This window comes from Mercenaria mercenaria, chromosome 9, assembly GCF_021730395.1.
Source record: "Mercenaria mercenaria strain notata chromosome 9, MADL_Memer_1, whole genome shotgun sequence".
Classification (NCBI taxonomy): domain Eukaryota; kingdom Metazoa; phylum Mollusca; class Bivalvia; order Venerida; family Veneridae; genus Mercenaria; species Mercenaria mercenaria.
The window spans coordinates 33866016-33882014 of record NC_069369.1 but is presented as its reverse complement, the minus strand read 5'-3'; the positions used below and the strand labels follow the sequence as shown (position 1 = coordinate 33882014).

The following is a 15999-nucleotide window of genomic DNA, read 5'->3' as shown; positions in this document are numbered from 1 at the left end:
AATCTCTTTCTGTATTTTATACACTTTTATGGTGACGAAGGAGAGTACATCTACATCTTGCATAATGACAGAAATGGCAACATCACTTGTATGAGACAATTGATTCAAAATCAATAGAGGGACATTAGTGAATTTGAGTCATTTGTCTTATACAAGTGATGTTGCCACCATGGAAATTGTTTCTGATGCTTTGACAGCTTTAATGACAAGCGAGGTATTTACGTTTATCAAACTCGTGTTTTTTTGTTTTTTTTTTTGTTGTTGTTGTTTTTTTTTGTTTGTTTGTTTTTTGCATTTTACATATAGGTTAATGAAAGTGATAGTGGCAACGACCAAAACCATACAACGATACATAATACATTCTTTTTGTTGCGTATCTACTTTATAATACATGTCTCTATGGCTGTGTTTGGGATGTTCTTTGCTTCTGAGAAATCTACCCTTGACTTTAATATTTTATATAGATCTTGGATAGACTTGTTTTCAACTTTGAAGTATATTGGGTGTAAATGTTCTCTTTTCCATTTTTTTTTGTCACAACATTTGTTTGTGCTCTTATACGCATGTCTGTATGCATTTGAAGAAAAGTAAAAGAGCTGTTCTATTCATCTTGGCGTCAGCGTCACACCTTAGTTAACCAGTTTTGAGCGCAAGACCATATCTCAGTAACCATTGTATATCATTGGATTGAAACTTTACACAGCATTTTCAGTCATCAAGCCTACCGGTATAGCCAAGTTAGATAACTCCTTCTTGAACTTTGTACAAGTGATGACCTTTTTATCTAATTAGAATTTCGATGCAATTAACAATTAAGCTGTATCTCAGTAACATCTTTATAACTGAGCCGTGCCATGAGAAAACCAACATACTGGGTTTGCGACCAGCCTGGATCCAGACCAGCCTGCGCATGCGGATGCACAGGCTGGTCTGGATTCATGCTGGTCGCAAAGCCATTATGTTGGTTTTCTCATTGCGCGGCTCATATATTGGATTGGAGCTTCACACAATGTTTCCGTGTCATCAAAACTTCAATCATTAAGTTGGATAATACATGTACCTTGTTTAATTTGATACAAAGTGAGGCCGTTTTTAGCTCGACTTTTCGAAGGAAAAGTAGAGCTATTGCACTTGCCCCGTCGTCGGCGTCGGTTTGGCCGTTGCCTTTGGTTAAAATTTTTGATAAAGTTAAATATCTTTGTTACTATCAAAGCTATTGACTTGAAACTTACAATAGTTATTTACTATCAAAGTCTATACCAGGAGAAGTAATCCTCATAACACTGATTTGCATTTTTACAGAGTTACGCCCTTTTTTAACTTAGATTTTTTTTGTTAAAGTTTTTAGTAAGATCAAATATCTCTGTTAATATCAAAGTTTTGGACTTGAAACTTAAACTATCAAACTATCAAAGTCTACACCAGGAGAAACAATCTCCATAACACTGATTTTTGAGTTTTGACAGAGTTATGCCCCTTTTACACTTAGAATCTTTTGGTACAATTTTTATAAAATTTTACTGGCAAAGCTCTAATTCAGAATCAAGCACTGAGAAAAGTCAAGCGTGCTGATTTAGAAAATTGGGTTAAAGTTTGCATGCGAGTAACCCAAGCTTATCTCAGTAACATCTACATAATATTAAAGAGTAAAGAAATTTTCGTCGTATCAGGTAAGAATTTTATTTTATAGAGTTGTTTTACAACACGCTAAATTAAACACGTGAACCTTCAAACTTTTTTTGTATTTATTAATTTCACCAGAAAGATTGTGCTTTTCTAGTCGTATTCACTGTCAAAATGTACATAAATAATAAAACAAAAATCGATGACGGAAACTGCTTCTGTAGTCAACTGATTCAGCTCTATTTATACACCCCCATTACCCCGTTTGGGGCCCCTCTGTGTGTTATCACGTGCGCCATACACTATCGATATTTATGTTTTCGAAAAGCAGAAGAGCTAAGGTATTTTTTTGGGAACATTTTATAGAATTGAAACGTTCAAGAAAAAATATATTTCAAAAAGCTTCATTTTATGACGGAAACTGCTTCGATACCAGTAATGGACTGAAACTTCGCACAATGCTTCTCAGTCACAAATAGCAAAAAACAGCACATTTTTTATTTATCTGATGTTAGGATTCAGGGGAAACAAAAAAAAATGCATTATAGAAACAACCTGCTGCAGTTACTTCCACTGTTAATGAAGAGACATATATATGAGAAATATGAGAGAACAGACATAGGGACGGGAGCCAGTCTAAACCCTTGGTTGAACTGAATTTCAATTATTGCCCTTTTTGACTAAGAACATTTCGTATATCAAGCTGTACCTCAGTAACGATTGAAACTGCACGTAAGACATCCGTCTCATCAAATTAGTTTGCATAATAAGGTTAAAGATCTCTTACTTGAAATTAAGTCAGTTATGACTCTTATTTCACATGGAAATTTTGGTTGAAAAAAAATCTGTAAAATGATCCTTTGGAAGCATAGAATGCAACTAAACACAACAATAGCAGACTCGGTTTGACTGAGTCTGTTCATGACAGGTAATAGAATGTGCAGCACCTCTAACGCCCTACTCATCGGTTTAAGCGAAAGCTATTTGTTGCCATGATAAAACTTAATTTTGAAATACATTATAATGAAATGATACAGTTATGAAAGTCTTGCCAAATTATTGCTCTTGTTCGAATAGTTGAGCACGCTGTCTTGTTCACAGCTCTTGTCTGTATTCAATTTTGTCACCATGGAAACGTAGATCTTCATCTTCTAGGCGGATAACCGACGTTCAGTAGCTTGGCTGTAATTGTTCATGGATCGCCGTCACTGATTTTGAATCATTTGTCTCATGAATCTTTTTCCATGCATTTGAGGTTGTGCTTTAGTGTTATGTGGCAAAGATAAAGAACATACGTACAAATCATGGACGAAGGTGATGTCATATCTGGAGCAAAAATGGTAAGTATGTTTTCATATTTTCTTTGTCTGAAATTTCTAAGGTACCACATAACTGATACTTGTTTCTGTTCTTGCAAATGGCTTCCTGTTTCTTAAACGCTCAGCAGGGTTACTATGGAAGCATACATCTACATCTGGGCAATGAAATAAATGGATGAGTGACGGTCAGATGTACACAGTGATACAGCAGAGTTTTGGAGCATATAGGGTGTGTATGTTTGCTTTTTTTCTTTCTAGTGGCAGCACTTTGATGTATGATCTTGTTTATACACATGCCTTTCTGTATCTATACACTCAGCAGAGTTACCATGGAAACGTGCCTCTTCATCTAGGCAGGGGTATATTGGATGGCCAACTGTCACATACATGGAGTCATACAGCAGATTTTTGGGCATGTAGGGTGTGTATGTTGTCTTTTCCTTTCTTGTGTAAACACTATGATATGTTTATTTCTGTTTTTATACATGCTTTTATATATCTTTACAAATGACCTTTACAGGGTTACCATGTAAACAAACCTTACATCCAGGCAATGGTATAATCGATGTCCGGCGTTCACAGAGATTTTGGAGCATATAGGGTGTGTATGTTTACTTTTTCTATCTTGTAGCCCCACTGATATATTTTCTGTTGTTTTTTTTTTGTACACATGCCTCTCTGTATCTATACACACAGGTTACCATGGAAACTTACATTTACATGTAGGCAATGGTATAAATGGATGACCGACGTCCACGTCTACATACAGTAAATCAAATCCTGCAACCGGTCACGCGGTAAACGCTTAGCTTTAAAAAGTCTAAGACTTGCTAAGACCTGTGAAAGAATTCAGTCAAAACTTGAATTTAAACAAATATCTGGATAACAGGTGCGCTTAACGAGAACTCAATCGACCGTGTATGTTTTTGTTTCGTAATGTCTGTTCGGTGTTTGCTGTTTTGTCAGGGATTTGTTTATACACCCTATATGCTCCAAAACTCTGCTGTATCACTGTATACATCACCCCTCAACGCCATTTGCAAAATAAGGGGAGGTCACAAACCGATATTTTTGTTTTTATTCAAAGTTACTTCCCCTACCGCTCTTGACGTCATTTGCAAATTAAGGGGAGATCAATCTAACCGACCTTGTTTTTACCATCCAAAGTTACTTCCCCTACCGCCCTCGACGCCATTTGCAAATTAAGGAGAGATCACTCTAAACGACGTTTTTTTTATCTAAAGTTACCTTCCTTACCGCCCACGACGCCATTTGCAAAATAAGGGGAGGTCACTGTAATATACCTATTTTTCCCATCCAAAGTTACTTTCCTTACCGCCCTCTACGCCATTTGCAAAATAAGGGGAGTTCGCTTAACCGACATATTTTTTCCATCCAAAGTTACTTCCCCTACCGCCCTCGACGCCATTTGCAAAATAAAGGGAGGACACTAACCGAACTTTTTTCCATCCAATATTACTTCCACTGCCGCCCTAGATGCCATTTTTAAAATAAGGGGAGATCACACTAACCGACCTCTGTCACTTCGCCTACCGCTTTGACGCCATTTGCAAAGTAACTGGAGGTCACTAACCGACCTATTTTTTCCATCCAAAGATACTTTCCATGCCGCCCTCGACGCCATTTGCTAAAAAGGGGAGGTCACTCCAACCGACATTATTTTTCCCTTTCAAAGTTACTTCCCCTGTCGCCCTCAGCGCTATTTGCAAAATAAGGGGAGGTCACTCTAAGTGACCTCTTCCATCCAAAGTTACTTTCCTTACCGCCCTCTACGCCATTTGCAAAATAAGGGGAGTTCACTTAACCGACATATTTTTTCCATCCAAAGTTACTTCCCCTACCTACCTTGACGCCATTTGCAAAATAAAGGGAGGACACTAACCGAACTTTTTTCTATCCAAAGTCACTTCCACTGCCGCCCTCGATGCCATTTTTAAAATAAGGGGAGATCAATCTAACCGACCTCTGCCACTTCCCCTACCGCCCTCGACGCCATTTTGCAAAGTAACTGGATGTCACTAACCGACATATTTTTTCCATCATAAGATACTTCCCTTGCCGATCTCGGCGCCATTTGCAAAATAAAAGGAGGGCACTCTAACCGGCCTTATATTTTTTCTTTCAAAGTTACTTCCCCTACAGCCCTTGACGCCATTTGCAAAATAAGAGGAGATCACTTAAACCAACTTTTTTTTACTTTCTTCCCCTACCGCCCGAGACGCCATTTGCAAATTATGGTGAGGTCACTTTAACCGACATTTTTTCTATCCAAAGTTACTTCCCCTGCGCCCTCGACGCCACTTGCAAAATAAGGGGAGGTCACTCTAACCGACATATTTTTTCCGTCCAAAATTACTTCCCTTGCCGCCCTCGACGCCATTTGCAAAATAAGGGGAGGTCACTCTTACCGACCTCATTTTTCCATCCAAAGTTACTTCCCCTACTGCCCTCGTTGCCATTTGCAAAAAATGTCGAGGTCACTCTTACCGACCTCATTTTTTTTCCTTTCAAAGTTACTTCTCCTACCGCCCTCTACGCCATTTGCAAAATAAGGGAAAGTCACTCTAACCGACCTTTTCTTTTCCATCAAAAGTTACTTCCCCTGCCGCCCTCGACGCCATTTGCTAAATAAGGGAAGGACACTCTAACCGAGCTCATTTTTTTATTTCAAAGTAACTTCCACTACCGCCCTCGACGGCTTTTGCAAAATAAAGAGAGGTCACTCTATCTTTTTTCCATTCAATGTTACTTCCACTGCCGCCCTCTACGCCATTTGCAAAATAAGGGGGTCATTCTAACCGACGTTAGTCTTTTCCTTTCACAGTTACTTCCCCTACAGCACTCAAGGTCATTTGCAAAATAAGGGGAGGTCACTCTAACCGACCTTTGCTCCATCCAAAGTTACCTCCCCTACCACCTACGACGCCATTTGCAACGTCAGGGGAGGTCACTCTAACCGACCTTAATTTTTCCATCCAAAGTTACTTCCCCTACCGCCCTCGACGCCATTTGCAAAATAAGTGGAGGTCGCTCTAACCGACCTTATTCTTTTCCTTTCAAAATCCCCTACCGCCCTCGACGTTATTTGCAAAATAAGGGGAGGTCACTCTAACCGACCTTATTCTTTTCTTTTCAAAGTTACTTCCCCTACCGCCCTCAACGTCATTTGCTAAGTAATGGGAGGTCACTCTAACCGACATTTGTTCCATCATAAGTTACTTCTACCGCCCTCGACGCCATTTGCAAAATAAGTGGAGCTCACTCTAATCGACTTGATTGTTTTCCTTTCAAAGTTACTTCCCCTACCGCCCTCGACGCCATTTGCAAAATAAGTGGAGGTCGCTCTAACCGACTTTATTCTTTTCCTTTCAAAATTACTTCCCCAACCCCCTCGACGCCATTTGCAAAATAAGGGGAGGTCACTCTAACCGACCTTATTCTTTTCTTTTCAAAGTTAGTTCCCCTACCGCCCTCAACGTCATTTGCAAAATAAGGGGAGGTCACTCTAACCGACATTTGTTCCATCCAAAGTTACTTCTACCGCCCTCGACGCCATTTGCAAAATAAGTGGAGCTCACTCTAATCGACTTGATTGTTTTCCTTTCAAAGTTACTTCCCCTACCGCCCTCCACGCCATTTGCAAACTTAGGGGAGGTCACTCTAACCGACCTTTGTCCCATCCAAAGTTACTTCCCCTACCGTCCTCGACGCCATTTGCAAAGTAAGGGGAGGTCACTCTAACCGATCCCGGATTTTCATCCAAATTTACTTCCCCTTCCGCCCTCGACGCCATTTGCTATATAAAGGGGAGGTAACTCTTACCGGCCTACCTCCGCTCAACGGCTTGCAGTTAACCTTACGTGTTCCTGGATTCTGTACAAAAACCCGTTCTCCACAAGTAACTGGAAACTTCTCCACATGACTCAGAGGTGGAGGACGATTGATTTCATACACAATGTCTTTTATCAAATCGTCACGGAAAACATATGGCTCCTCGCGTAGATCTGCGCTCTCCCTATTGAGCTAAGCGGGCAGGTGGCCATTACCAAATATTATATAACTCGATACATATAGTGAATCGAAAGTAAAAATTTATTTTGCAATTTAAGATTTAAAATAGTTTACAGTTTGCAATATAAATTACAAAGCGCAAAAGTGATTGAAATATAAGATTGTTACAGTAATGTTCAAAACCGTCATTAAAATCTTTCTTGGAAAGCAAATCAAAGATCATATACATCTTGTATTGCAAAATAAAAATCCATTTTGCAATTCGAACTGCAAAATAACATAATATAATATAACCAGCCAAGAGAGTGGGAAAAAGTGGCTGCTTACAGAAGATGGTTGCTTAATGCAGTTAAGACAGGTTGGCTGCTTAACAGAGGTGACCGCTAAAACAGGTTTACTGTACTTTATTCAACATAAAACTGCATACATACAATTAGTCAAACAGTACAATTTGTGTAAAGCATAACACATGATTCAGTAGATCAAAATCTTATAACACTATTATATGAGCCGCGCCATGAGAAAACCAACAGAGTGGGTTTGCGACCAGCATTGATCCAGACCAGCCTGCGCATCTGCGCAGTCTGGTCAGGATCCATGCTGTTCGCTAATGGTTTCTATAATTACAATAGTCTTTGAAAGCGAACAGCATGGATTCTGACCAGACTGCGCGGATCTGGATCCATGCTGGTCGCAAACACACTATGTTGGTTTTCACATAGCGCGGCTCATATCATAATTCCCGCAATAAAAGGGTATGAAGAGAATTCCATCATAAATTATATTTATCCTGTTTTTGCTACAACACATCTAAGTGCAAGATAAGTACTAGTAATAATAAATCGAGATAAGATGTCGTGCACACGAGATAATTTAATCTAAAATAGATAAATTCATGTCATAAACATACAGCGTACTGAAAGCATACCTTTGATCATTTAAATTTGCTGCTTATTTGAAATTTTTGCAAATGAATCATGTGTTCATAGATGCATATCCGAATCTTTTTCTGTCTGTACACCCTGTTTAATTCTGAATTTTTCATGCGCCGTTTGTCTGTTGTTTTTTTAAAGCGGTCTATATTGAACACAGTATAATTATTGAACTGGGCGTAAAATGTATTCCTGATGTCACACAGCAAAACAGTTATTACATGACTAGCCTGTCAACATCTACTATCGGTCTTTTTAGTATTGACTGGGAAGCCATTCAATATGTGTACAGTATTAAGCTAGAGGTATTCCCTCGAGTTCATCCAGTAAAAATAGTTTTGTTTTTTTTCACTTTTGAGATATAATTGTTCATTACAGTTAAAGCTTATATTGATTGACGTTATGTTAAATCTACCGATACGGAAGTTTTAAAACGAAAACCTTCCGACATGCATTAAGTGTGTAAGCCAAGTTTATTGTGTATGTAAACAAACTCTTTACATCCAGTTTAAATAAACCTTGATCGAAGGATTGATTTACATTTGTGTTAGTCTAAGTTTAGAAGAAGAAAAAACATTCAGTTATAAAATAATTTATAGTCCGCGTGATGACATAAATGAATACATTAAATTTGTTTCATATTATAAAAAAAGATAATGGAATCTAAGTGGACCCGGAAGTAGTGGCTCAAACAGAAACAGTTAATGGATACGTGTGAATGAGAGTATTATTTCGGTAACTTATTGAATAGACTATCATACATGGATAGTATTATCAATTTCAGGTATAATCAACTTTTAAATCAATTGTTAGGCAGTGAATCCACCGCAGGTGCTTCAATTACTGCGTTTGTGGCGTTCAAGTTAATTGTTTAACGCACCATGTCTTCAAGAAAGAGCGCAGTCTTAGAAAGCCCTCAGACAACAATAGGTAAGTTAAGTAATCGTAACTACAATGATTTCTGTGCACAATGACTTAACTTGTTATTATATCGTTATTTATAATGTAAAGAGTGGCTGCGGGGAGCGCTGATTTCGGCCACTCAGCGCGGGGTCATGGGTTCGAGCCCCACTGGGGTAACGACCAAGCCCTTCTCATATGACAACAGCAGTGTTTTTTCCAGGAAGCGGACTCAAGAGTGGATCAAATAAGCTTGAAGCTTTAATCACAATCGAACTTAAGTTTAAATAGATTGGTATAAACTAGTTAAAACTAAACTAATGTGGTAACCGTTAAGGTAGTAGAGTAAGCTTCCCATCTAAGAAGCCCTACTAACCTGGAATATCAGGTTCGCCTAACCTTATAGATGTAAAGCGACAACACTGTCCAGTACGCCCTATTATTTGGACAAACATCTATATGACTTGACACATGACACTCTTCTTGCTGACTTGTGACCTATGTTTGAAAAACGCTTAAACGTGTCTGAAAATGTAACCACTGGCATTAAGTTATTGATTGATATGGTTTGTCAAGATGTATTCTCGTTATTTGACAACTGTGCAGCGGGGAGAGGTACATATTGTGTGATAAATGTGTCAGTTCATACACGGATGTAGATTAAGCTACATGTATCTGAAATCTGTTGTTCATTAATATATCTTTTCAAAGTGGTTTATATTGCATTTTTGTCCGTGCATTGACGCATACTGACGTCGATTTATATATTTGTTATCTCTTAAAGCAGCATGCCTCCAGATTTGGCTAAAAAATAATCTTTCTTTCAAATTGAAGTTTGGTCATATTATGAACATTAGAATAGGAATTTTTGTTTCTAAAATATTTTAAAAGTTCCAAATCAAGAAATAAATATGACCGCGCCGGGAATCGAACCCTGGACCGCCGCGACAATAAAGACATTTCCCCGTCGTCGTAACCAATAGCGCTATAGCTGATATAGTGAATAATGACTTCAAAATATAGATATTTAATTATAATCGACACAGTTTACCTGGAGTTTAGGCGTGACAAACGCTTTTCGATTTTCATCGTAAAAAAACGTAGTAAAAACAACAAATTCCCATGTGTTTCCGTAACATAAAGTTTGTCAGTAATTAAGTTTTAAAGCCTTCTTAAGTAATATAGCATTTATTTCAAGATATCTAAAAAAATTATTTTTTTTGTCGAACGATCTGGAGGCGTGCTGCTTTAAAGTTGAGAATAGTAAATGTGTGCTTGAATTCCTTCGGCTCTAATCATTGATTACATTGAAAACTACCAGTTATGTTTTATAACTGACCTATAAAATTGTAAAGCTATTTAAAGTACCCCTACTATGTGCGTTTTTTTTAACCTGTTAAATCTTTTTGAAATGTTTCCTTAACCAATGATAAAAATGATACTCGAGTATTACTAATTAGTAGAAAGGAGATTATGTTATACATTTCTTTCTTGTTTAAGCGCTTGTACAGTTTTTTTTTCTCCACAAGGAATACCAAAGAGATATGGTCTGAGCGCTCTACTTCAGTTTTCAACGATATGTCAAGATAATCGAACTGAAGCTTCCTTGTTTCAGTTCCCTGCGCTAAGATGAATGAAAATTAAATGAGCCGCACCATGAGAAAACCAACATAGTGCATTTGCGACCAGCATGGGTCAAGACCGGCCTGCGCATCTGTGCTGTCTGGTCAGGATCCATGCTGTTCGCTAACGGTTTCTCTAATTGCAATATGCTTTGAAAGCGAACAGCATGGATCCTGACCAGACTGCGCGGATGCGCAGGCTGGTCTGGATCCAAGCTGGTCGCAGATGCACTATGTTGGTTTTCTCATGGTGTGGCTCAAATTTTAACGTTCTTCTTTCGGTGCTACCAAGGTTGATAAAAGTGATACTATGGCCTTTGCACTGCAACAATTGAAAACCGTTTCGCTATGCAGTGGCTGGTGCACGTGCCATGACATCTTTACATTCCTACAAATTTCAAATCAATTTCCAGTACTGTTACAGTTGTTTGCATTCGCCCTTTGACTTGCCGTTTGTCATAACATACATCATAGAGCGGACGCTGTGGTCCAGTGGTAAATGTCTGACTACGAAACCAGGGACCATGGATTCCTGTACCCGCTCCTCTAAAATTACAAACACTCGGATGCGACTCCCGTGTATTGGCATACTGAAGAACCAGTGAAAACACTTCTGTAATAGGAACATTTTTTTGTGTCTTGCACAATCCTCGAACTAAATTTACAGAACTTTTGTCTTCTGGAAGAGTCCCTCATGTGGATTACATGTTTCGACTTAAAAAAAAAAATACCTTATTATTTTCTTTTTGTACAGGAGCGCAAGACCTGCTTTGTATAGGAGGCTGTTCAAAATCCGGCTTTCTGAGAAAACAAGGAACATTAGAAAGACTGTTCAAATTTCTTAAATGTAAGTGACGTATTAGATTTTGATATTCAAGTAATATTGTCAGGAATTTATCTTGCTTTAACTTATAATGCTGATTATGGAAAACATTTGAGCCATGCCATGGGAAAACCAACATAGTGGGTATGCGACCAGCATGGATCCAGACCAGCCTGCGCATCCGCGCAGTCTGGTCAGGATCCATGCTGTTCGCTAACAGTTTCTCCAATTCCAATAGGCTTTAAAAGCGAACAGCATGGAGCCTGACCAGACTGCTTGGATGCGCAGGCTGGTCTGGATCCATGCTGGTCGCATACCCACTATGTTGGTTTTCTCATGGCACGGCTCATTTTAGAATAATAAAGGCTATCATAAATATGTTTTAACCAGGATTGTGCGTTTATAGAAAGAAGTGTTTGCTAATTTATGTATTAAATATATTCAGATACATTTTGGGACAAAAGTTTGAATATATTGCTTTTTAATGTTGTAAAATTTTGAAATGCAGAAAAAAGGTAAAGAATACTCCTTCCGCTTGTATGAAGCAAACCTGTTTTGCCGATATATAACCCTTACCCTGCTAAATTTCTAAAATGGACTGGTCCACTGTTGTGCAGGCTGATCATGGTCTGCAGAATCACTTGCCACCAGCAGGTTAAAGGTTAAAACCACCTTTTAATGACATTCGTACTATAAATCGTTATTTCATGAGCCGTTGATAAATGAATTTGATTTAAATTCACATTTAATGGGTTTAATTTGCAAACTGTTTATACATGTAAGTTTCATGATTTATGATACAAATTCAGTAAACATAATGCGCATGTTAAACAGATGCGGATTTCAACAGCAAAACAATGAGTTAATCTAAAAATGATTATTTTAGATGTTTGAAGGAAAACTTCCTCTGACGGAATGTGTTAAGGTTTCGATGGAGGCCTTGAGAAACAATAATCAAACAACACCAAATCATAGAAAGAAAGAGTTGTTTGACATAAAATTGAACAGCATGTAAAACATGTGTATTACTTTACGAAACAAGTGTCAGTATACTGATATAAACATTGAATTCCGGAAAAGGGCTGCCTAAAGGGGCTCCACTTCCGGACAGTTAAACGCCTTTAAAAACTCACCATTTTCAAAGAACTGTTACACATGTTTGTTTTGATGCATTTGCAATAGCGTGCGAGTGGTGAAATTTCACGTAACAAGGTGGAACATAGTTTTCAGCAATTGTTTATCTTTTTTTCTTTACAAATGGCATTCATTTTCAAAGGGAGACAACTTTTTCTCAAATATTACTTAAAATCGGAAAAAGTTGTTTCCCTTTGAAAATGAATGTCATTTATACTTAAAATAATCGGGAACAGTTGTCTCCCTTTGAAAATGAATGCCATTTGTAAATCAATAAAGATAAACAATTGCTGAAAACTGTGTTCCACCTTGTTATGCGAAATTTCACCACTCGCACGGTATTGCAAATGCATCAAAACGAACATGTGTAACTGTTCTTTGAAAATGGTGAGTTTTTAAAGGCGTTTAACTGTCCGGAAGTGAAGCCCCTTTAGGCAGCCCTTTTCCGGAATTCAGTGTTTATATCAGTATACTGACACTTGTTTCGTAAAGTAATATACATGTTTTACATGCTGTTCAATTTTCATGTCAAACAACTCTTTCTTTCTATGATTTGGTGTTGTTTGATTTTTGTTTCTCAAGGCCTCCATCGAAACCTTAATTACTTCTGTGTACCGTATATAAATTTCTGTTGTTGTAAAAAAAAGTTTATCTCATCCAACAGGTAATGGCATTGCTCATCTTACACAAAATTATCATAAAGTTATTATATACCCTATTGATATAGGGTATATAGATTAGATAATGATTAACCTCATAATTTGCCTAGAAATGGGAGATGTTTGTTTATTTCAAAAAAAAAAACGTTGTTTCTTTATGTTTATGCATGCTAAAATTTACTTTGAAGTACAGTACTTGACAATTTGTTTTGTCTTCATCCCATATAAGACAGTTTTCTACTTTGTGTTGCAAAAAAAGTTTTGATAAAAAGTCAAAATAGACATATTCATAGAATTGTTCCTAGCCTGTTCGCAAAAAAAACGTTACCGAAAAAATCCTCTGCAGTTACTAGCAACATCAGTAAGAAACATAGAAGTAACTAGCAACATCGGTCAGGAACATAGAAATAACTAGCAACATTGGTAAGGAACATAGCAGTAACTAGCAATATCGGTAAAGAACATAGCAGTAACTAGCAACATTGGTAAGAAACATATCAGTAACTAGCAACATCGGTAAAGAACATAGCAGTAACTAGCAACATTGGTAAGGAACAAAGCAGTAACTAGCAACATCGGTAAGAAACATAGCAGTCACTAGCAATATCGGTAAGAAACATAGCGGTAACTAGCAACATCGGTATGAAACATAGCAGTCACTAGCAATATCGGTAAGAAACATAGCGGTAACTAGCAACATCGGTAAGACAGCAACATCGGTAAAGAACATAACAGCAACTAGCAACATCGGTAAAGAACATAGCAGTAACTAGCAACATCGGTAAGAAACATAGCAGTAACTAGCATCATCAGTAAGAAACATAGCAGTAACTAGCAACATCGGTAAGAAACATAGCAGTAACTAGCATCATCAGAAAGAAACATAGCAGTAACTAGCAACATCAGGAAGAAACATAGCAGTAACTAATAACATCGGTAAGAAACATAGCTGCAGTAACTAGCATCATCAGTAAGAAAAATAGCAGTAACTTTAGCAGTAACTAGCAACATCGGTAAGAAACATAGCAGTAACTAGTAGCATCGGTAAGAAACATAGCAGTAACTAGCAACATCGGTAAGGAACATAGCAGTAACTAGCAACATCAGTAAGACAGAAATTAGCAATAGCGGTAAGGACCCATAGCTGCAGTTGTAACTATAGCAATATTATTAAGGACCCGTAGCAGCTACCAGCAAAAATGACGCATAGCAGTAACTATCAATAACAGTAATGAACAATTATTATAGCAGTAACAACAGTAGCAATAGCAGTAAGGACCCATAGTAAAGTATTTTCAAAGGTTGTAGCAAAGATATCTGCTGAAGACATTTTTTGGAAATACATTTATTATGTTCATTCAATTAAACAAAACATGTAAAATCAAATCCGACATCGTTGTAGCTATGTTGGCTTGAGCTGTACCAATGAGGTAACTATTATAGAATCCAAAATTTAACGATAATAGAATTGCTCTTAAACCGTGCCAGAGGGCGTGAGGGTTGTTGTACATTTCATGAAAATACTCAGTCGAACCTAACCTGCTATTACTTTGCTAGGTTGGGTCCTGTGCTTCCAAAGGATCTTCCTATAGATATTTTATAATGACAAGATTACATTTTAGGGAGGCAGAAGTTTGTTGTTTTGTCAAGAGGGTGCATCTACGTGTTCAAAGACGAGCTTGCCACTCGCCCCCAGTCGTCATTTACCCTAAAACTATTTGTGAGGTAAGTACCACATAATTTGACCGAAGCTGTCAAAAACTGCTTTTGGAATTGTGTCAGGCGTCAGATCCACTACTTTAAATTATTTCTCAGGACACCTTCTTTATCTCTATGGAGGTGATGCGTTTGGATGGGTGGGGTAGTGAAGGCATATGGCATGGTGGCTGTTAAGTTAGGATTGAAGCTTATCAATGTCAAACGACGCGGTAGAATCGGCTGCTGAAGCGGGAAGTGAACCACTGAAAGACAGACAGACTTTAGTTGCATGAGCATTTTTGCTATTTCTTTTTATCACACATAAAAACTTCAAACTATTGAACACGAATGGAATGCCACTTTTTCGCATGTGGTTTTGGACTTGGCACAGTATTTGTTTCCCTACATACAAATTCAGACCTGCACGGAGCAAAATAGAAGTCAGTGTAACTAGTATAATATTTTCAGTCAATCATACAAACTGCATAATCAGCTCAAAACGAGGTAACAAAATTGTAGTGGTGGTGTATGTGACAAAATATGTCATGCTATCATCTAATAATGAAAATGCTTCCTAAATGTCAAGCCATGATCTGTCATGTGGTGTCAGTAAAAAATGGAAACAAATAAGTAAAATAGCTCTACAGAGCAAAAAAAAAAGCATGAGAACTAGATTTGAACATCCCATTTTATTTTGCGCCATTTTCCTATTTAGAGTCTGTATATGGACCGTCAGGGTAGGTTACCAGACCCATATATTGGGACTAGGTTGCATAGCAAAGTGTTTTATTTTATTACTTCTGTAAAACAGCAATGGACACGTATGAGAGTTCGTGATTTTACACATTCGGATATCTTGTCAGACATGCGCGGATCCAGAAGAAGGAAAGAAAATGTTTTTTTTCGAAAAGGTAACATTATGTCATTGACCGCATTCAAAGTGTATGTGGCACCTGCTACGTACGACCCCGACGTAATTCATGTTTATGTTAATTATCTCAAAGAAACAAAAGAGTTTTACCTTTAAGAAAACTTAATTTTATTATTTTTCCCAAATTTTACAGGTGAACTCATAGAAATGTGAAAATAAGGGGTATATTGTATATAACATTGCAGTGGAAAAAGTGTTCTTAAAGCGCTAAATTTCAAAAAATTTCGGGGATGAAGGGGGCATGCCCCGGACCCCCTAGCTGGTCTTCAACCTATTCATAACAAAATTATTGACAACCCTGTACTTGTAAATTGCTAGCATCCACA

At 37.8% G+C, this 15999-nt stretch overlaps 1 protein-coding gene across 2 annotated transcripts in view; it reads left to right on the top strand.

Annotated features, from left to right (window-relative positions):
* Positions 1 to 8333: 8333 nt before the first annotated feature.
* Positions 8334 to 15999, top strand: part of LOC123546892 (SH3 domain-binding protein 2-like) — a 106493-nt gene continuing 98827 nt past the window's right edge. For both annotated transcript variants that reach the window (XR_008372383.1, XM_045333525.2), the window contains exons 1-3: positions 8334 to 8836; positions 11183 to 11275; positions 14667 to 14769. Coding sequence is in view for 1 of the 2 variants with exons in the window: in XM_045333525.2 (XP_045189460.2) it covers positions 8788 to 8836; positions 11183 to 11275; positions 14667 to 14769 (245 nt within the window). In the remaining variant the exon portion in view is untranslated. The remainder of the gene's footprint in view (positions 8837 to 11182; positions 11276 to 14666; positions 14770 to 15999) is intronic.